Source organism: Plectropomus leopardus, chromosome 7 (assembly GCF_008729295.1).
Source record: "Plectropomus leopardus isolate mb chromosome 7, YSFRI_Pleo_2.0, whole genome shotgun sequence".
In the NCBI taxonomy this organism is placed as follows: domain Eukaryota; kingdom Metazoa; phylum Chordata; class Actinopteri; order Perciformes; family Serranidae; genus Plectropomus; species Plectropomus leopardus.
This window is the reverse complement of record NC_056469.1, coordinates 22,695,115-22,716,546: the sequence shown is the minus strand read 5'-3', so window position 1 is coordinate 22,716,546 and position 21,432 is coordinate 22,695,115. Positions and strand designations below refer to the sequence as shown.

Here is a 21,432-nt window from a genome sequence, read left to right as displayed (position 1 = left end):
CTCAAAGTCAGAAAATAATGTCCAAAGTCGATTTAAAATCTAGCAGAGGCAAAATTATCATCAGCGACGTCAGTCCGGATCGTGTCTGGGGAACTTGAAGCGCGGTTGGATGTGTTTTAGGTAGCGGGTAAGCTAGCTAAAGTTAGCCGTGTGTTAGCTAACATGAAGGAAAAAGTTCAAGTCGGACGCTTTGAAGTGCGCTAAAGCAGAGAGAAGAGGACATCGCCATGGACAGTTTTGGGAATATTTGGGAGTTTTCGTATTCAGACATTGGACATTGTGGACACTTGACATTTGCTCCAGTGGACTAGGCGTCATTTTTGCTGGATTGGATTCAAGCTAACAGCCGCCCGATGAAAACATCGTCGGTAAGTATTTTCATATTAATTATTTGTCTTGGTAAAGGCTTGTTATAGATGTTGACTATCTGGTGTTTCAAAAATGACTTTGTTTGTAGGTGCTTGTGTTTGGTGTCTGCTTGGTTATTGTGTTAACCCCTTAGGGACTGCTCCTGCAAGTACATAAGTAACATGCTGTTTTATCTTGTATTTAGTTTTCTTTCTTTGTGACTAAGGCTGATGTTTTTTGGTTTGTTCGTGTAGTTTGAGAGTGACAGGTTTGCTCAGCTGATTTACATACAGCAACAAACTGATATAATGTTACTTAACATAAGAATTCATGTAAACTGAAAGTTAAACCAAGAAAAGACATTACGGATTGCCTGTAGAGCATTTTAATAGGCTCCTGGGTCAGACTTGGAGACTGCAAACAAACTGTTAAATGGGTCAGATAATGCTGTAATAAAACAGAATCCGATCTGACAGAATGTGAGTGTTTCTGTGACCTCCTGCTCAGTCTGAAGGCTGCTGGAAAAGTCAGAAAACCCTCCGACTTGATCGCAAAGATCATTGTCGCTGCCTCCTGCTGTGGCTGCCTGTTCTTCTCTCAGGGCGCGAGGCCCAGAACGATTGAACGAGTCTTGTGACATCACAACTTCATTCATTCATCAGGAAATCCTGATGGGTTGTTTAGAAGCACAGTCTGTGTGCATTTTTCCGTGGACTGAGCATTTTGATCAGGGTTCCCACTGATGCTTAAAAAGTCTTACATGACATTGAATCCATTAATATAAAAATAAGGCCTCAATTGACATTAAAATGTCTTGAATAAATTTTTTAAAAGTCTTAAAATGCTTACAATTTGTAGGTGGGTTCTTTATTAATCTTTTTTTGTGACTTCAAGCATTGCAAAAGCTTGTTACTTAAATAATAATAATTCACCAAATTCGTCTTGCATTAACACCACTAAAGAGTAGTGCTTTATGTAACAATAAATAATTGGAAAATAAAATAAAATTTCCAGTAACCTTAAGTAATTGATGTCGGTACATGTTTTTTCCCTTTTGATATTGGCTACTGTAAAATTGGTCTTAAATTTAATTACAAGTGCCACTGAAAAGGTCTTTAAGTCTCAAATTGCAATTGCATTAAGTTGTAGGAACCCTGTTTTAGATACTTTTGCAGTATTTCTATATAGCACCTATATCTGCTTTCTTAAAAATACATGGTAGTTTGACTTTTTAAAATATGTGACCTTTAAGTTAAATGTTTTCATTGTCTCATTTGTTTTTGTGGATTTGCTGTGTATATCAGAGAGAGAGAGAAGGAGAGAGAGCACTAAAATGTAGGTGTTGCACGTATTTAATTTACATCTCCATTACAATAGGCAGTGTTTCATTGAAACAGAATTTTTCTGCAGTATAGAAACAGCTGTGGAGGAGTGATTGGACTCAGTAAGTGGCCATGGTCTCTTCCAGCCAGTCTGTGAAAATGCAAGTCTGATGCAAGAGAGAGAGAGAGAGAAATAAATGGAAAAGACATATTGTAAAAACTGTCAGCTTTGAGAATATTTTTGAATCATAATATAGAAATAAAAAATGGCTGTGCAAAACTTTTTTTTTTCTTTTTACCTTGGCATAGACACCTGGGTGGTTCTTTTCTGCACACCCAAAGCCCCAGGACACAACACCCTGGAGCTCACCGTCACACACAACGGGACCACCAGAGTCACCCTGCGAGTGGAGAGCAAAGCAGTTTAAAATTAAAGTCTCTGCTAAGTGCTGAAGATACTAAACCAATGTGTTGTAAATACTTTGTGTACTTTGCAACAGCAGAGAGTCATACCTGGCAGGAGTCTTTGCCTCCTTCCATGTATCCAGCACAGAACATGGCCTCAGTGATCATGCCGGGGTACGCAAAGTCACAGTCCTCTTTAGACAGGATGGGGATTTCCAGACACTGCAGCCTGTTACTGTCAGCAGCTGAGGGGATCCAGAGCCAGATACAGAATTATAGACTAATGTACAGTGGTGGAAGGTAATTACATTCAAGTACTATACTCTAGTACAAATTTGTGGTACTTGTTCTTTACTTGAGTATTTTCTTTTCATGTCACTTTATACTTCTGCTCCACTTAATTTCAAACGGTGACATACTTTGTACTTCACTACATTTATCTGACAGCTTTAGTTACTATACTAAAGCTGATGAGAGTCCATAAAATGTTATGTAATAAATTTGATTACCTAACAGTTTACACCGCAGACTGAATATAAAGATGGACAACATGACAGCTCCCCCAAAGTGAGGCTATTCAGTCGCCCCCTGGTGTCTTGACTGCATTACAGGTCCTAAGACCCGCCCCTCCATGTAAGTGCATGACATAGGCCAAAATAAAAGTACACACCAAATACATTTTTCCCAAACATGGTTTGTGTCACTGAATAAGTTTGCATCACCCTAATGTTTAAGTTCGGTTTTAGTGAGTTATTAAATTATACAAAAGGGGGCTTTTCCGCCATGATTGACAGCCGTGACATCCAATCCATATGCTCGCATTCAACGGAGCTGCTCATGATTGGTCAGAAAATTCAACAGAAAAAACAACTGTTTCGATAAACATTTAAGTCTTTTTCCATTAAATTTTTTTTTAGTTTTATAGGTTTTTTCTTCTAAACTAATATTTCTGAGATTTGAAGGTGTTTTTTTCCTATTCATCATTTTTAGGATTTTTTTTGTTTTAAAAAATGAGTTTTTGGGTGATTTTTGTTTTAATTTTTCTAATAATTTTGAGTTTTTAGGATGTTTTTTTTTCCAAATAATTTTGAGTTTGGGTGTGTTTGTCTGCTTCTGTTTTTTTTTTTTTTTTTTTTACGTTTTTGAGTTGTGGGTGTGTTTTATTGTTGGTATTTTAGCTTTTTCTGCATTGGGAACTTTTACTTTTAACACTAAGTACTTTTTCTGAATAAACCTCCTTACTTTTTCTTCAGTAAAACTTTCAAAGCAGGACTTTTAACAGCCTATTTTTACAGTGTGGTATTAGTACTTCTACTTAAGTAAAGGATCTGAATGCTCCTTTCACCGCTACAAATGTAGAGTGAATAATCAAAGACCTTTATAGATTCAGTGTTTAATACTCACTGGAGCTCATGGTCACACCCCATCCGGAGACTGTGCATGTGATTCCAGCAGGGGCACAACTGGTGGGCAAAGCCACAGGCTTCACATACTCGTTGATTGTGGCAGGTTTGCTCAGCTTGATCAGCATGATGTCATTGTTAACCAGCCAGGACTCGTAGCTGGGATGAGGGATCACACGTTCAGCTGCAATGATCTGCTCATTGCCGTCCAACCACCAACGGTTGTGATCACCGAGGACAATGTCCATTTTGCTAAAAGAAAGGAAGAAGTTGTTGGTGAGACAAAGATAATTTTGACTTTTTAGAGACTAGGGCTTTTTTGTTTGAGGAGCACTCACGATTTGTAGCAGTGAGCAGCAGACACCACCCAGTTCTCGTTGACCAGAGAGCCTCCACAGAAGTGGTAGCCAGAGTTCAGAGACACCTGATGGGGCTGGGAGTGAGGTGTGCACTCCCTTCCTCCGACAATTTTGTCATCTTCTGTGGCGACTGGAAAAAAAAAAAAAAAATTAATATCTGTCCAAAAAAGTTACTCCACATCAGTGGCGCCCCCCATACAGTGGGGTGGGGGCAAGCTCTGATCGGGCTCAAAAATCAGGCCTGACCCTACGTGAACCTGCATAGTTTCTATCCAAACCTGATCCACGGCAGCAGTTTTTGGCCTGAGCCCGATTTTAAAAAAATTATATTGTAAAACAAGGCCTATAGTATATTACACTTATATATTAGAAAATGAATATTTTTAAATATTAAAACCTCCTCCTCTCGTGCATGACAGGTTCAGCAAAGCACTCCTTGGTGCTCCTAGTGTGCATGCTGATGGCGATGTAGCATGTGGAGAATGATTACCACTCTTCACTACATGCTACGCACATCTCTCCCACTGCTGGGAACAGGAAGCAGAGGCAAACATTGCCAATCAATTTGGCAACTTGCAGCCCCTCTCTCTCTTTCTTTTGTTTCCTGTCCCTCTCTAGCGTGCACACGCACTCTCTGTCCCCCGGTTCTCAAATTGCTTCTGTCACTTTCCCTCTCTCTCTCCCCCTCCTTCTCTCTTTCCTTCTTAATTCAGTCCTTTAAAACTCCTGCCTAAGTAAATAAACATTAAATCAGGGATAACCCAACCCAGGTCAAGTCTGGGGAATAGTGAGAAATTGCGGCCCAGCCTGGCCAGAACCTGCCGGGTCAGGTCGGCCCCTTGATACACTTGCTGGAGCCCACTAGCTTTGTGTGGAAGTTAGTTAGTTAGTTTTCATCCTATGGGTTTTCTCCAGCTTCCCCCCACAGTCCAAAGACATGCAAGTCAGGTTAAGTGGGGACTATAAATTGTCCGTAGATGTGAATGTAAGCATGAATGGTTGATTGTCTCTGTGTTAGCCCTGTGATAGTCTGGTGACCGGTCTAGGGTGTGCCCCACTTCCCCACCCTGGGAAAGGCTTCAACCCTTCCATGACCCTAAATAGGATAAGGGGTCATGAATGGATGAATGAAAGAATTACTGTCTTTAAGAAGCTGTTGCATGCTCATATTTAAGCTAGCGTGACAGTAGTGGTATCTCGTGGAACTAGACAACCTAAGGCAACCGTTGGTATCAACAATAGCTGCATAGCTTATTAGGAAGAAGGCTAAGTCACGCTCCAAATTTAGGCTAAATTTCGATTAGGAAACAGCTGGTGTGGCCTTTCTCACAGGGGTCCGTTGAACACTCACCTCAAGATACCTAATGAAAGTGCGTTCTATGTGTACACACAAGTGTCCCGCTATACCTGAGAAGGCTTGTTCCCAGTAAATGTCCCAAAGTACTCCTTTAAATTAAAGCTTTTATATTTGATTTTTCTTTTTTTTTTTTTTTTAGGAGAAGGATAACCAGCCTGTTAAGAAAAATAAATTACTGCTATTATTGCTGGAATAACAGTGACTAGCGCAGTGTTTTAAATCACAGTTAAACATTTTTCAACTCTTGGTGCTCTAGAAAAACACAAACAACAGAAAAAAAACCGCCCAACCTGCAGTGCTTAGTGCAGAATTCACGGCCAGCGTCTCATCACACTGCTGGTGTTTGTAGTGCAATGTCAACACCTGCTCTCATTGCAAAACATAAAAAAAACACTCTGGCCTCATATATATTATATTGACACTATACCACTTTATTCTGCAGTTTAAAGTCTGTCTCTGTCACAGAGATGAGGAAACACAAAGATGTTTGTTTTACCTTAACTTCCTTGCTTCCCTTTCAAAACAAAGCTATCTGTATCTCTGTAGACAGAATGCCATCAGTTGCTGATACAATGCATTTCATTTTGAAACAATTACAGGGTGGGGTTGTCAGCTGTGCAGCAGTTTGTATAACTTCATAAATGAGTGGAATATATGCTTATGAATATGAAAATACAGCATTGGCATCAGCAGGCAGCGATATGCCTTAAGGCCCGGTTAAGGCTGGACTATTTGGATGCAGAAAGAATGTACTAGTTATTATTATTTCTGTTAGAGAAAAGTTATTGTGTTATTCAAATTGCACTAATTTTACTGTAAGATGTTTTGTTGGACTGCTAGATTTGAGTTTTTTTACTGTAACAAAAAGTAACTGTTTTATTAAGTGACTTGAATTTTACATTGTTTTATTTATTTTAATGTTGGATCGCTAAATGTAGATTGCACTACATTCCTTTTACTTGAGTGGAACAAGCTCTTACATTAATTTTATTTTGGAGAGACTTTATATCAGACTGTAAAACACAGATCACCAGTTAAGACAGGGCTATTTGTTGTTGGGGAATAATGCAGGATTTTAAAATGTTATTTTTCAGTAAATTTGTTGTTATATTAATCGATTAATAAAAAAATTATCGTGAGATTAATTGAAAAAATAATCGATAGGTTAATCACTAAAAAAATAATCGTTAGGTGCAGCCCTAATACTAAGTGTAAAGTAAGAGCTCAAAGTATATCATTATGCGGTTACTCATCACTGCAGATTGTCATAGTTTGAAAGCAACCTATAGACCAAACTTCAGCAGCATAAGCGAGTTTCTGATATGGAGTTATAGCTTTTGGTTTTGGTGTGTCACCCCAAGATCTTCATTAAAAATATCTTGGGCGCCATTGCCCAGCAAATGCCCAAAATTTTATATGCCCCTTGCCTTTTTGGTGTTTTTTTCTAGGTAATTAATAGATTTTCTTCAGTAAATTATTAATCCGCAATCTGAAAGGATCCCACAATAGATCTATTCTGTGATTGTTTCTAAATGGGATCCATACTTACATACAGCTCCAAAGAGCAGGGCAAAGACCAGAGACCTCATGTTTGGTTGATGCCAGGTGGAGATGCGAAGATTATCTTGACGCATGTTGGGTTTATATTGACTGCTTGGAAACTAAGCCAAGTGTCAAAGGACGTCCCCCACTGCTGCTGACCAATCAAAACCCTCCAGTAGTGCTTTCAAATGTCTTTTTTATTGATGGTCAATAATGAATAGAAGAGTCACTGTACAGGGAAAGGAATATTTGTTTTTCTGATCACCTGTGTCACAACACATCCAACTTCCCAAACAACAGCAAACGCACAGACAACCTTCCCTGGCTACAGAAGACATAACCTGTTCTAAATTATGGGTACTTAAAATTAAAATGATTGAAAATACAGGGCCCTTAAATAATGCTCATGTGAACTGGTCATAAGATTCAGCTTTATAGTTTTATGATAATGGAGCTCTGGTGTAAGGATTTTGCTGAGTTCTGTCACAAAAATGTACCTTGAAATTGTGTATTATATTAGTGTGATCCGTTGTTGCACCGGCCGGGTTTGAGTACAGTACAGTATGTTTTGTACAGGTTGTAATCAGCATCCTGACCTTCACTGGGCCTCAGATGCAATGCCAGGTGGAGCTTCTCTCACAGATTGGCTTACTGAGTGGCTCTGTCCTTCACAAATGAAAACTGCAGGGAAAGCTCACCTACACAGAACAACTACTATATAATGTATAGATGAATTATTTCTTTTTCTCTCAGTTCAATATGATTCACCAAGAAAACAAGTCAAGCAAATAAATTTTACACAGATTGATGTTATTGGATAAAATGTGTAAATGCTATGAGCAGGTGCTTGGCAATATGTTGAGATTTATTGTAATACGAGTCTAGATATCAACTTAGATTTTGGATAATAATATCGAAAGTGTTCTGTTCCTGGTTTTAAAGGCTGTCTTACAGTAAAGTGGTGTCATTTCTGAAATTATCAGACTGTTCTAGCTGTGATATTGTTTGAAAAAAGTTATAATTTAGGGTGTCTGAAGTTCCTTCAAAAGTCTTTAAAGTGTCTTAAATGTGTCTTGATTTGATGAATGTTAGACCCAAAAAATCATTAAGTTCTCTCAAATTTGAAACCGTGAGGTCCATATTGCTATAAATATTTTAATGTCATTCGTTTCATCTTTTAATTTCTTTTTGTCAAAATAAGTATTTTACTCATACTTCATACTTCCACTAAATCTTTAGGCAAAATGTAGATTAACTTAAGTCACTCTATTAACCACAGTCTGACATAAAACCTACCTGCAGTGGACTGAATGTATATTTGAACATTATATGCCTGCAATTCTTGAATAAGAAAAAGATGGCAGATATCCAAAAGTCCCCCTTAAATTGGACTTAAAAATTATATCAAAGGTCTTAAAGAATTTAAAGTTTAGTGTTATACCCGTTTCCACGCTGTAGTCAGTGAGTTCATCATAATGTTCTTACTTACTTTGACTCCATGCATTCACACATATTGCCACAAAATATGCTGCCAAATGAATTGTTCACATTATCCTCTCTAATATGATTACATTGGTCACATTTCAGATGAAAGAACATCTCTATCTTTATTTTTATCAGCGCTGTATCCGCCTTAGATGTCTGTCTTTGAAATTATCTTCTATGACTTCATAATCTCTCACAATTATAAACATAACTACAGTCCTATTATTTTGTTTATTTACATATGTTTATGCATTAATTTCCTATGCAAGGGTGTTATTTGCTCTATAAATAAATTGGCTTAACTTGATGTGAGTCACAGTAATGGGCTGTTTGCAGAGCAGGTTATATTTGACAAGATTTTAGGTAAATCTGATTAAAATGAATAAAAACGTATTCACAGGTTACTCATAAAACAACACATTAAAAACAACCCCCAAATTGAGTGAAAGAAATTAGTGCTACAATGATTTGTTGTCAATGAATAAATTAAGTGCCAATTTATTTAAAAATTGATTAATAGGTTTCAGTAATTGGTTTGAGGGGGGAAAAAAGTAAAAGTTTTCTGATTTTGACCTCCTTAAATGTGAATATTTTCCAGTTTCTTTGCTCCTCTATGACAGTAAATTGAATATCTTTTGGTTGCAGACAAAACAAGAATTGTATGAGGACTCCATCTTTGGCTTTAGGAAACACTGACAACATTTTTCACCATTTTGTTACATTTGATAGACCAAACAACTATTCAATTAATCAAAATAATCAACAGTTTAATCAAAAATAAAAATCATCATTAGTTGCAGTCCTCAAAGGAATGGTGTACACAAAATTAGTTCCAACATGTAGTTTAAATTTATGTGTGTAATGTGCATGACATAAGGGACATTTAAAATGATTAAAGTAAGTACAACTTCAGATTCTTAGGGTTTTTTTTTTTAAAAGGATTTTAAAACTATTAAATTTAAATTAAAGCCAGATAACTAACAGTTTTAACATTTGTATAATTTATGTAACAAATGATCAATGCTCTTTATCAGTTTGCCAGTTTATTTTTGTAAGACTGCACAGCATAAATTTATTTGTGTTTAGAGCTGCAATAAATACTCGGTAATTAATAAGTCAATTTAATTTTTTTTTTATTGCCAACTGCTTTGCTAATCAATTGTTTCAGTCATTTTTCAGGCAAAACTTTTGCTGGTTCTAGGGTTTTAAATATCCAACTTTGTAGCTTTACTTTGTCATATATATGATGCAAATATGAGTCTTTGGATTCTAAATTGTTGGTTTGATAAAAAAGCTATTTAAAGAGGTCACTTTGGGTACTAGGATATTGTGAGCAGCATTTTTTTTTCTCATATTTGTTTGACATTTTATTGACTAAATCAATAGATTTATCTTGAATATATTCTGTGGATTGACCAGTAATGAAAATAGTAGTTGAAGTTGATTGCAGGCATATGTGTGAATGAAAATCAATTTCATTCTAAGCTAGGAATGTTTATGCAAATGACAAGTTTGGGACAGGAGAGAAAAACATCATTTGAAAGTCAAGATGTAAAATTTTATTGACTCAGATGGAAAACGGCTGCACATTTTTTAAAAACTCTACAACAATGCTGGAGTAAGAATGATGGCAGAAAGGCAGCAGAGTAAGATGGTGATCGCAGGAACAGACTTAGTACTTGGCCATGGTGCGCTCCAGCCAGTCGTTGAAGATGCAGACCTGTGGGTAGAGACAAAATGAGATTTTTCAGCACAGACAGCCGAGCGAAATATGTTGAATTTTAATAGGGCATGAATGTGACATTTTATTTCAGATATCTGTATTTTTTAACCTTAAAGAGATATTTTAGTTTTACCTTGGCGTAGACACCAGGGTGGCCCTTCTCAGCACATCCGTAGCCCCAGGACACAACACCCTGCAGCTCACCATTTGCACACGACGGGGCCACCAGAGTCACCCTGAGAACATAGAGTGTATTTGTGAGGAACATTTCTGCTATTTTTGATTTGCAAATGAGACTAGTCTAAGACAAGGACCCCTGCTGAGTCCATACCTGGCAAGAGTCCTTGCCTCCCTCCAGGAATCCAGCGCAGAACATAGCATCAGTGATCATGCCGGGGTAGGAGTTATCACAGTCTCTCTCAGACAGGATGGGAAGGTCCAGGCACTGCAGCTTGTTCTTGTCAGCGGCTACAATGTGTAAAACGAAAGGTTTAAAAATGACACAAGTGTTGCCAACAGACATTGTGTAGCTTGTAGCTAAATGCAGGTGCTACTCACTGGAGCTCATGGTGTTGCCCCATCCGGAGACAGTGCACATGGTGCCAGCGGGGGCACAGCTGGTGGGCAGAGCCACAGGCTGCACGTACTGGTTGAGGGTGGCGGACTTGCTCAGCTTGATCAGCATGATGTCATTGTCGATGTTGTAGGAGCTGTAGTCGGGGTGGCGGATGACACGGGAGGAGCGGATGAACTGCTCTTTGCCCTCGGTGACCTTGATGTTGTGCTCTCCAAGACGCACCTCCACACGGCTGGAACGGAAAAAGAGATGATTAGTGGCAGCTGAGTTTGAAGAGGCCTTTTAAAAGCAGATGAATTCTGGTCTCTGTAGTTTGACATGTGACATACGACTTGTAGCAGTGAGCAGCGGACACAACCCAGTCCTTGTTGACCAGGGAGCCACCACAGAAGTGGTAGCCGGAGTTCAGAGACACCTGATGGGGCTGGGAGTAGGGCGTGCACTCATACCCTCCGACGATCTTGTCGTCCTCCGTGGCAACTGAAAACACACACAGGAGGCCAAATAGTCAGCCAAGTAACTGCTTTTTTCAGCACAGTTACTAGAAGTTAAAGCAGAGAGACATGCTTACAAGCAGCTCCGATGAGCAGAACGAAGACCAGAGACCTCATGGTTGCTGTGTGATCCTGTCGATGAGAAACTTTACCTGGTGCTCCGGTTTATATGGAGCGGTTCCTCTCCTCTCTACCTGCTAAACACACCTCCAAGGTTGTTTTTGACCAATCAGGATCCTGGAAAACACAATTCTGAGTACTGGAAAAGCAAATATTGTGTTGGTCGTGCGGGTGGTCTGCGCTCAGATTTTCACACAGTTGAAAACAGTATGTGGAAATCTTTTAAGACGCATGTTACGTGCAATTTATAAAGGAGTGACATTAAGGCAGCTAGCATTTGAATGCATTTTATCATCTCAGTCTTCGTTTTTATCTCCTCTGTATCTGCCGTAGATGTCTATCTGTGAAATGATTTTCTGTGAGTTCATGTTTTCTCACAGTTATAAACACAACTACAGTGCTATTATCTTGTCTATTACATTTGTTTATGTATTCATTTCCGATGCAGGGGTGTTATTTGCTCTATACATAAATCAACTTAACTTGATGTGGCTCACAGTAATGGGCTGTTTGCAGAGCAGGTTATATTTGACAAGATTTTAGGTAAATCTGATTAAAATGAATAGGGGCATATTACCAGGTTATTCATAGAACAACACATAAAAAAAAAAAATTGAGTGAACGAAACTAAAGCCGCAATGATTAGTTGTCTACTAATAAATTAAGTACCAATTCATCTAAAAATCAATGAAAAGGCTTCAGTAATTGGTTTGAGAAAAAAAGTAAGAAATCTCTGATTTCACCTCCTTAAATGTGAATATTTTGCAGTTTCTTTGCTTCTCTATGACAGTAAACTGAATATATTTCGGTTGCAGACAAAACAAGAATTGTATGAGGACTCAATCTTGGGCTTTAGGAAACACTGATCAACATTTTGCACCATTTTGTTGCACTTGATAGACCAAGAAACTAGAAAATTAATCAGGAAAATAATCAACAGTTTAACCAACAATAAAAAATAACCATTAGTTGCAGATTCTCAAAGAAATGGTGTTAACAAAAGTAGTTCCAACATGTAGTTTCATTGATGTGTGTGATGTGCATGACGATAAGGGACATTTAAAATGATTAAAGTACAACTTCAGATTCTGAGTTTTTTTCACGTCTTTTTAAACTATTTTAGCACAAGATGAAGTATTTTTACCATTAAAGACAGATATCTCTAACAGTTTTAACTTTTGTGTAACTTATGTAACAAACGATCATTGCTCTTTATCAGATTGCCAGTTTATTTTTGCAAGACTGCACTGCACAAATGTGTTTGTGTTTAGAGCTGCAATAATCAATAATTAGTTGATAAATTGATTGAAAATTTGTTATTGCTAACTGCTTTGGTAATCAGTTAATTGTCTCAGTCATTTTTTAAGCAAAAGTGTCAAACTTTTGCTGGTTCTAGCTTCTTAAATATTGGAATTTGCTGCTTTGCTTTGTCATATATGATTATAAATATGAGTATTTGGGTTTTAGATTGTTGGTTGGACAAAAACAAGGAATTCAAAGAGGTCACTTTGTGCGCTGGGATATTGTGAGGAGCATTTTATTTCCCAATTGTTCAACATTTTATAGACTACAGAATTAATAGATTAATCTTGAATATAGTCTGCAGATGAATCAGTAGTGAAAATAATAGTTGAAGTTGATTGCAGGCATATGTGTGAATGAAAATCAGTTTCATTCTAAGTTAGGAACGTTGTATGTTTATGCAATGACAAGTTTGTCAGTGTCACTATATTTCTATCAGATACAGAATATGCAGTTATTGCCTTGTTCTGTATCCTGAACACTTTAACAGCTTTATGATAAGTTAATTTGCATGTGAAAACAAGAAGACAGGAGAGAAACATCATTTGAAAGTCAAGATGTAAAACTTTATTGACTCAGATGGAAAACGGCTGCACATTTTTAAAACTCTACAACAATGCTGGAGTAAGAATGATGGCAGAAAGGCAGCAGAGTAAGATGGTGATCGCAGGAACAGACTTAGTACTTGGCCATGGTGCGCTCCAGCCAGTCGTTGAAGATGCAGACCTGTGGGTAGAGACAAAATGAGATTTTTCAGCACAGACAGCCAATAGCAAATATGTTGAATTTTAACTGGGCATGAATTTGAAATTTGAATTTCAAATATCTATTTTTGATTGTAAAAAGATATTTTAGTTTTACCTTGGCGTAGACACCAGGGTGGCCCTTCTCAGCACATCCGTAGCCCCAGGACACAACACCCTGCAGCTCACCATTGCACACGACGGGGCCACCAGAGTCACCCTGAGAACATAGAGTGTATTTGTGAGGAACATTTCTGCTATTTTTGATTTGCAAATGAGACTAGTCTAAGACAAGGACCCCTGCTGAGTCCATACCTGGCAAGAGTCCTTGCCTCCCTCCAGGAATCCAGCGCAGAACATAGCATCAGTGATCATGCCGGGGGTAGGAGTTATCACAGTCTCTCTCAGACAGGATGGGAAGGTCCAGGCACTGCAGCTTGTTCTTGTCAGCGCTACAATGTGTAAAACGAAAGGTTTGAAATGACAAATGTTGCCCACAAACATTGTGTAGCTCGTAGCTAAATGCAGGTGCTACTCACTGGAGCTCATGGTGTTGCCCCATCCGGAGACAGTGCACATGGTGCCAGCGGGGGCACAGCTGGTGGGCAGAGCCACAGGCTGCACGTACTGGTTGAGGGTGGCGGACTTGCTCAGCTTGATCAGCATGATGTCATTGTCGATGTTGTAGGAGCTGTAGTCGGGGTGGCGGATGACACGGGAGGAGCGGATGAACTGCTCTTTGCCCTCGGTGACCTTGATGTTGTGCTCTCCAAGACGCAGCTCCACACGGCTGGAACGGAAAAAGAGATGATTAGTGGCAGCTGAGTTTGAAGAGGCCTTTTAAAAGCAGATGAATTCTGGTCTCTGTAGTTTCACATGTGACATACGACTTGTAGCAGTGAGCAGCGGACACAACCCAGTCCTTGTTGACCAGGGAGCCACCACAGAAGTGGTAGCCGGAGTTCAGAGACACCTGATGGGGCTGGGAGTAGGGCGTGCACTCATACCCTCCGACGATCTTGTCGTCCTCCGTGGCAACTGAAACACACACAGGAGGCCAAATAGTCAGCCAAGTAACTGCTTTTTTCAGCACAGTTACTAGAAGTTAAAGCAGAGAGACATGCTTACAAGCAGCTCCGATGAGCAGAACGAAGACCAGAGACCTCATGGTTGCTGTGTGATCCTGTCGATGAGAAACTTTACCTGGTGCTCCGGTTTATATGGAGCGGTTCCTCTCCTCTCTACCTGCTAAACACACACCTCCAAGGTTGTTTTTGACCAATCAGGATCCTGGAAAACACAATTCTGAGTCCTGGAAAAGCAAATATTGTGTTGGTCGTGCGGGTGGTCTGCGCTCAGATTTTCACACGTTTGCAAACGGTATGTGGAAATCTTTTAAGACGCATGTTATGTGCAATTTATAAAGGAGTGACATTAAGGCAGCTAGCATTTGAATGCATTTTATCATCTCAGTCTTCGTTTTTATCTCCTCTGTATCTGCCGTAGATGTCTATCTGTGAAATGATTTTCTGTGAGTTCATATTCTCTCACAGTTATAAACACAACTACAGTGCTATTATCTTGTCTATTACATTTGTTAATGTATTCATTTCCGATGCAGGGGTGTTATTTGCTCTGTACATAAATCAACTTAACTTGATGTGGCTCACAGTAATGGGCTGTTTGCAGAGCAGGTTATATTTGACAAGATTTTAGGTAAATCTGATTAAAATGAATAGGGGCATATTACCAGGTTATTCATAGAACAACACATAAAAAAAACCAAATTGAGTGAAAGAAACTAAAGCTGCAATGATTAGTTGTCTACTAATTAATTAAGTACCAATTCATTTAAAAATCAATGAAAAGGCTTTCAGTAATTGGTTTGAGAAAAAAAGTAAAAAATCTCTGATTTCACCTCCTTAAATGTGAGTATTTTCCAGTTTCTTTGCTTCTCTATGACAGTAAACTGAATATATTTTGGTTGCAGACAAAACAAGAATTGTATGAGGACTCAATCTTGGGCTTTAGGAAACACTGATCAACATTTTGCACCATTTTGTTGCACTTGATAGACCAAGAAACTAGAAAAATAATCAGGAAAATAATCAACAGTTTAACCAACAATAAAAAATAACCATTAGTTGCAGTTCTCAAAGAAATGGTGTTCACAAAAGTAGTTCCAACATGTAGTTTCATTTATGTGTGTGTGATGTGCATGACGATAAGGGACATTTAAAATGATTAAAGTACAACTTCAGATTCTGAGTTTTTTTCACATGTTTTTAAACTACTATTTTAGCACAAGATGAATTATTTTTACCATTAAAGACAGATATCTCGAACAGTTTTAACTTTTGTGTAACTTATGTAACAAACGATCATTGCTCTGTATCAGATTGCCAATTTTTTTTGCAAGACTGCAATGCACAAATGTATTTGTGTTTAGAGCTGCAATAATCAATAATTAGTCGATAAATTGATTGAAAATTTGTTATTGCTAACTGCTTTGGTAATCAGTTAATTGTCTCAGTCATTTTTTAAGCAAAAGTGTCAAACTTTTGCTGGTTCTAGCTTCTTAAATATTGGAATTTGCTGCTTTGCTTTGTCATATATGATTATAAATATGAGTATTTGGGTTTTAGATTGTTGGTTGGAAAAAACAAGGAATTCAAAAGGTCACTTTGTGCGCTGGGATAATGTGAGGAGCATTTTATTTCAATTGTTCAACATTTTATAGACTACAGAATTAATAGATTAATCTTGAATATAGTCTGCAGATGAATCAGTAGTGAAAATAATAGTTGAAGTTGATTGCAGGCATATGTGTGAATGAAAATCAGTTTCATTCTAAGTTAGGAACGTTGTATGTTTATGCAATGACAAGTTTGTCAGTGTCACTATATTTCTATCAGATACAGAATATGCAGTAATTCCTTATTGTTCTGTATCCTGAACACTTTAACAGCTTTATGATAAGTTAATTTGCATGTGAAAACAAGAAGACAGGAGAGAAACATCATTTGAAAGTTAAGGTGTAAAATTTTATTGACTCAGATGGAAAACGGCTGCACATTTTTTAAAACCTACAACAATGCTGGAGTAAGAATGATGGCAGAAAGGCAGCAGAGTAAGATGGTGATCGCAGGAACAGACTTAGTACTTGGCCATGGTGCGCTCCAGCCAGTCGTTGAAGATGCAGACCTGTGGGTAGAGACACAAAATGAGATTTTTCAGCACAGACAGCCAATAGCAAATATGTTGAATTTTAACTGGGCATGAATTTGAAAATTTGAATTTCAAATATCTATTTTTGATTGTAAAAAGATATTTTAGTTTTACCTTGGCGTAGACACCAGGGTGGCCCTTCTCAGCACATCCGTAGCCCCAGGACACAACACCCTGCAGCTCACCATTGCACACGACGGGGCCACCAGAGTCACCCTGAGAACATAGAGTGTATTTGTGAGGAAAATTTCTGCTATTTTTGATTTGCAAATGAGACTAGTCTAAGACAAGGACCCCTGCTGAGTCCATACCTGGCAAGAGTCCTTGCCCCCCTCCAGGAATCCAGCGCAGAACATAGCATCAGTGATCATGCCGGGGTAGGAGTTATCACAGTCTCTCTCAGACAGGATGGGAAGGTCCAGGCACTGCAGCTTGTTCTTGTCAGCGGCTACAATGTGTAAAACGAAAGGTTTAAAAATGACACAAGTGTTGCCAACAAACATTGTGTAGCTTGTAGCTAAATGCAGGTGCTACTCACTGGAGCTCATGGAGCTCATGTGTTGCCCCATCCGGAGACAGTGCACATGGTGCCAGCGGGGGCACAGCTGGTGGGCAGAGCCACAGGCTGCACGTACTGGTTGAGGGTGGCGGACTTGCTCAGCTTGATCAGCATGATGTCATTGTCGATGTTGTAGGAGCTGTAGTCGGGGTGGCGGATGACACGGGAGGAGCGGATGAACTGCTCTTTGCCCTCGGTGACCTTGATGTTGTGCTCTCCAAGACGCAGCTCCACACGGCTGGAACGGAAAAAGAGATGATTAGTGGCAGCTGAGTTTGAAGAGGCCTTTTAAAAGCAGATGAATTCTGGTCTCTGTAGTTTCACATGTGACATACGACTTGTAGCAGTGAGCAGCGGACACAACCCAGTCCTTGTTGACCAGGGAGCCACCACAGAAGTGGTAGCCGGAGTTCAGAGACACCTGATGGGGCTGGGAGTAGGGCGTGCACTCATACCCTCCGACGATCTTGTCGTCCTCCGTGGCAACTGAAAACACACACAGGAGGCCAAATAGTCAGCCAAGTAACTGCTTTTTTCAGCACAGTTACTAGAAGTTAAAGCAGAGAGACATGCTTACAAGCAGCTCCGATGAGCAGAACGAAGACCAGAGACCTCATGGTTGCTGTGTGATCCTGTCGATGAGAAACTTTACCTGGTGCTCCGGTTTATATGGAGCGGTTCCTCTCTTCTCTACCTGCTAAACACACCCCCAAGGTTGTTTTTGACCAATCAGGATCCTGGAAAACACAATTCTGAGTCCTGGAAAAGCAAATATTGTGTTGGTCGTGCGGGTGGTCTGCGCTCAGATTTTCACACAGTTGCAAACAGTATGTGGAAATCTTTTAAGGCGCATGTTACGTGCAATTTATAAAGGATTGACATTAAGGCAGCTAGCATTTGAATGCATTTCATCATCTCAGTCTTCGTTTTTATCTCCTCTGTATCTGCCGTAGATGTCTATCTGTGAAATGATTTTCTGTGAGTTCATATTCTCTCACAGTTATAAACACAACTACAGTGCTATTATCTTGTCTATTACATTTGTTAATGTATTCATTTCCGATGCAGGGGTGTTATTTGCTCTGTACATAAATCAACTTAACTTGATGTGGCTCACAGTAATGGGCTGTTTGCAGAGCAGGTTATATTTGACAAGATTTTAGGTAAATCTGATTAAAATGAATAGGAGCATATTACCAGGTTATTCATAGAACAACACATAAAAAAAAAACCAAAATTGAGTGAAAGAAACTAAAGCTGCAATGATTAGTTGTCTACTAATTAATTAAGTACCAATTCATTTAAAAATCAATTAAAAGGCTTCAGTAATTGGTTTGAGAAAAAAAAGTAAAAAATCTCTGATTTCACCTCCTTAAATGTGAGTATTTTCCAGTTTCTTTGCTTCTCTATGACAGTAAACTGAATATATTTTGGTTGCAGACAAAACAAGAATTGTATGAGGACTCAATCTTGGGCTTTAGGAAACACTGATCAACATTTTGCACCATTTTGTTGCATTTGATAGACCAAGAAACTAGAAAATTAATCAGGAAAATAATCAACAGTTTAACCAACAATAAAAAATAACCATTAGTTGCAGTTCTCAAAGAAATGGTGTTAACAAAAGTAGTTCCCACATGTAGATTCATTTATGTGTGTGTGATGTGCATGACGATAAGGGACATTTAAAATGATTAAAGTACAACTTCAGATTCTGAGTTTTTTTCACGTGTTTTTAAACTATTTTAGCACAAGATGAATTATTTTTACCATTAAAGACAGATATCTCGAACAGTTTTAACTTTTGTGTAACTTATGTAACAAACGATCATCGCTCTGTATCAGATTGCCAATTTTTTTTGCAAGACTGCACTGCACAAATGTATTTGTGTTTAGAGCTGCAATAATCAATAATTAGTCGATAAATTGATTGAAAATTTGTTATTGCTAACTGCTTTGGTAATCAGTTAATTGTCTCAGTCATTTTTTAAGCAAAAGTGTCAAACTTTTGCTGGTTCTAGCTTCTTAAATATTGGAATTTGCTGCTTTGCTTTGTCATATATGATTATAAATATGAGTATTTGGGTTTTAGATTGTTGGTTGGACAAAACAAGGAATTCAAAGAGGTCACTTTGTGCGCTGGGATATTGTGAGGAGCATTTTATTTCCCAATTGTTCAACATTTTATAGACTACAGAATTAATAGATTAATCTTGAATATAGTCTGCAGATGAATCAGTAGTGAAAATAATAGTTGAAGTTGATTGCAGGCATATGTGTGAATGAAAATCAGTTTCATTCTAAGTTAGGAACGTTGTATGTTTATGCAATGACAAGTTTGTCAGTGTCACTATATTTCTATCAGATACAGAATATGCAGTAATTCCTTATTGTTCTGTATCCTGAACACTTTAACAGCTTTATGATAAGTTAATTTGCATGTGAAAACAAGAAGACAGGAGAGAAACATCATTTGAAAGTTAAGATGTAAAATTTTATTGACTCAGATGGAAAACGGCTGCACATTTTTTAAAACTCTCCAACAATGCTGGAGTCAGAATGATGGCAGAAAGGCAGCAGAGTAAGATGGTGATCGCAGGAACAGACTTAGTACTTGGCCATGGTGCGCTCCAGCCAGTCGTTGAAGATGCAGACCTGTGGGTAGAGACAAAATGAGATTTTTCAGCACAGACAGCCAATAGCAAATATGTTGAATTTTAACTGGGCATGAATTTGAAATTTGAATTTCAAATATCTATTTTTATTGTAAAAAGATATTTTAGTTTTACCTTGGCGTAGACACCAGGGTGGCCCTTCTCAGCACATCCGTAGCCCCAGGACACAACACCCTGCAGCTCACCATTGCACACGACGGGGCCACCAGAGTCACCCTGAGAACATAGAGTGTATTTGAGGAACATTTCTGCTATTTTTGATTTGCAAATGAGACTAGTCTAAGACAAGGACCCCTGCTGAGTCCATACCTGGCAAGAGTCCTTGCCTCCCTCCAGGAATCCAGCGCAGAACATAGCATCAGTGATCATGCCGGGGTAGGAGTTATCACAGTCCCTCTCAGACAGGATGGGAAGGTCCAGGCACTGCAGCTTGTTCTCGTCAGCGGCTACAATGTGTAAAACGAAAGGTTTAAAATGACAAATGTTGCCCACAAACATTGTGTAGCTTGCAGCTAAATGCAGGTGCTACTCACTGGAGCTCATGGTGTTGCCCCATCCGGAGACAGTGCACATGGTGCCAGCGGGGGCACAGCTGGTGGGCAGAGCCACAGGCTGCACGTACTGGTTGAGGGTGGCGGACTTGCTCAGCTTGATCAGCATGATGTCATTGTCGATGTTGTAGGAGCTGTAGTCGGGGTGGCGGATGACACGGGAGGAGCGGATGAACTGCTCTTTGCCCTCGTGGACCTTGATGTTGTGCTCTCCAAGACGCACCTCCACACGGCTGGAACGGAAAAAGAGATGATTAGTGGCAGCTGAGTTTGAAGAGGCCTTTTAAAAGCAGATGAATTCTGGTCTCTGTAGTTTGACATGTGACATACGACTTGTAGCAGTGAGCAGCGGACACAACCCAGTCCTTGTTGACCAGGGAGCCACCACAGAAGTGGTAGCCGGAGTTCAGAGACACCTGATGGGGCTGGGAGTAGGGCGTGCACTCATACCCTCCGACGATCTTGTCGTCCTCCGTGGCAACTGAAAACACACACAGGAGGCCAAATAGTCAGCCAAGTAACTGCTTTTTTCAGCACAGTTACTAGAAGTTAAAGCAGAGAGACATGCTTACAAGCAGCTCCGATGAGCAGAACGAAGACCAGAGACCTCATGGTTGCTGTGTGATCCTGTCGATGAGAAACTTTACCTGGTGCTCCGGTTTATATGGAGCGGTTCCTCTCTCTCTACCTGCTAAACACACCTCCAAGGTTGTTTTTTGACCAATCAGGATCCTGGAAAACACAATTCTGAGTCCTGGAAAAGCAAATATTGTGTTGGTCGTGAGGGTGGTCTGCACTCACATTTTCACATGGATGAAAATGGTATGTGGAAATCTTTTAAGACGCATGTTATGTGCAATTTATAAAGGAGTGACATTAAGGCAGCTAGCATTTAAATGCATTTTAAAATTCAGTGTAACAAATATCTGCCATTGATATAACACTTATTCTTATGACATTTGCCTGCATGCCGCTTTAAATTGTTATTTACTTAAACGTTAATTGCTTTCTGCATTAGCTAGATTCCATGATGTGAATTTCTCAACCAAATCTTCTTCGATGTGACATTTTTACAGAGTACACTAATTGCATCTATACATGTGTTTATCACTGGATTGATTTTGTAAAAATTTTAACCTTGCAATGGATGGATTTGCGCTGTGAAGACATGTAGCAGGGCTGCAGATGGCCTGGCTCACAACCACAGTTGTTGAGTGTGGCTTTCACAGGAAAACCAAC

At 39.1% G+C, this 21,432-nt stretch overlaps 2 protein-coding genes and 3 pseudogenes across 2 annotated transcripts; all 5 read right to left on the bottom strand.

Moving 5' to 3' along the window:
- Positions 1-1,789: 1,789 nt before the first annotated feature.
- On the bottom strand, positions 1,790-6,783 carry LOC121945473 (trypsin-2-like). Its single transcript, XM_042489663.1, has 6 exons — positions 6,744-6,783; positions 3,817-3,967; positions 3,480-3,730; positions 2,184-2,320; positions 1,970-2,071; positions 1,790-1,837 (listed from the first exon to the last, which is right to left on the bottom strand). The coding sequence occupies exons 1-6, from the start codon at positions 6,781-6,783 to the stop codon at positions 1,790-1,792; spliced, it is 729 nt and encodes a 242-aa protein (XP_042345597.1).
- Positions 6,784-9,817: 3,034 nt separating this feature from the next.
- Positions 9,818-11,161, bottom strand: LOC121945471 (annotated as a pseudogene).
- Positions 11,162-12,981: 1,820 nt separating this feature from the next.
- Positions 12,982-14,377, bottom strand: LOC121945472 (annotated as a pseudogene).
- A 1,825-nt stretch (positions 14,378-16,202) lies between these two features.
- LOC121945474 lies at positions 16,203-17,613 on the bottom strand (annotated as a pseudogene).
- A 1,826-nt stretch (positions 17,614-19,439) lies between these two features.
- On the bottom strand, positions 19,440-20,834 carry LOC121945470 (trypsin-1-like). The gene is made up of 6 exons (XM_042489662.1): positions 20,766-20,834; positions 20,524-20,674; positions 20,176-20,426; positions 19,952-20,088; positions 19,757-19,858; positions 19,440-19,622 (listed from the first exon to the last, which is right to left on the bottom strand). Exons 1-6 carry the CDS (start codon positions 20,803-20,805, stop codon positions 19,575-19,577), a joined length of 729 nt encoding a protein of 242 aa, XP_042345596.1. The 5' UTR covers positions 20,806-20,834; the 3' UTR covers positions 19,440-19,574.
- Between the last annotated feature and the right edge of the window lie 598 nt (positions 20,835-21,432).

Bases quoted from the DNA above. Each gene is read 5' to 3' on its own strand.
- LOC121945473 (XM_042489663.1), bottom strand. From the start codon at position 6,783: ATGAGGTCTCTGGTCTTTGCCCTGCTCTTTGGAGCTGTAT. The intron at 3,968-6,743 runs GTAAGTATGGAT...TTTTTTTTCCAG, and splicing joins CCTGCTCTTTGGAGCTGTAT to TCGCCACAGAAGATGACAAA. The intron at 2,072-2,183 runs GTATGACTCTCT...CTCCACTCGCAG, and splicing joins GAGGCAAAGACTCCTGCCAG to GGTGACTCTGGTGGTCCCGT.
- LOC121945470 (XM_042489662.1), bottom strand. From the start codon at position 20,805: ATGAGGTCTCTGGTCTTCGTTCTGCTCATCGGAGCTGCTT. The intron at 19,859-19,951 runs GTATGGACTCAG...CTATGTTCTCAG, and splicing joins GAGGCAAGGACTCTTGCCAG to GGTGACTCTGGTGGCCCCGT. The intron at 19,623-19,756 runs GTAAAACTAAAA...CTCTACCCACAG, and splicing joins ACCCTGGTGTCTACGCCAAG to GTCTGCATCTTCAACGACTG.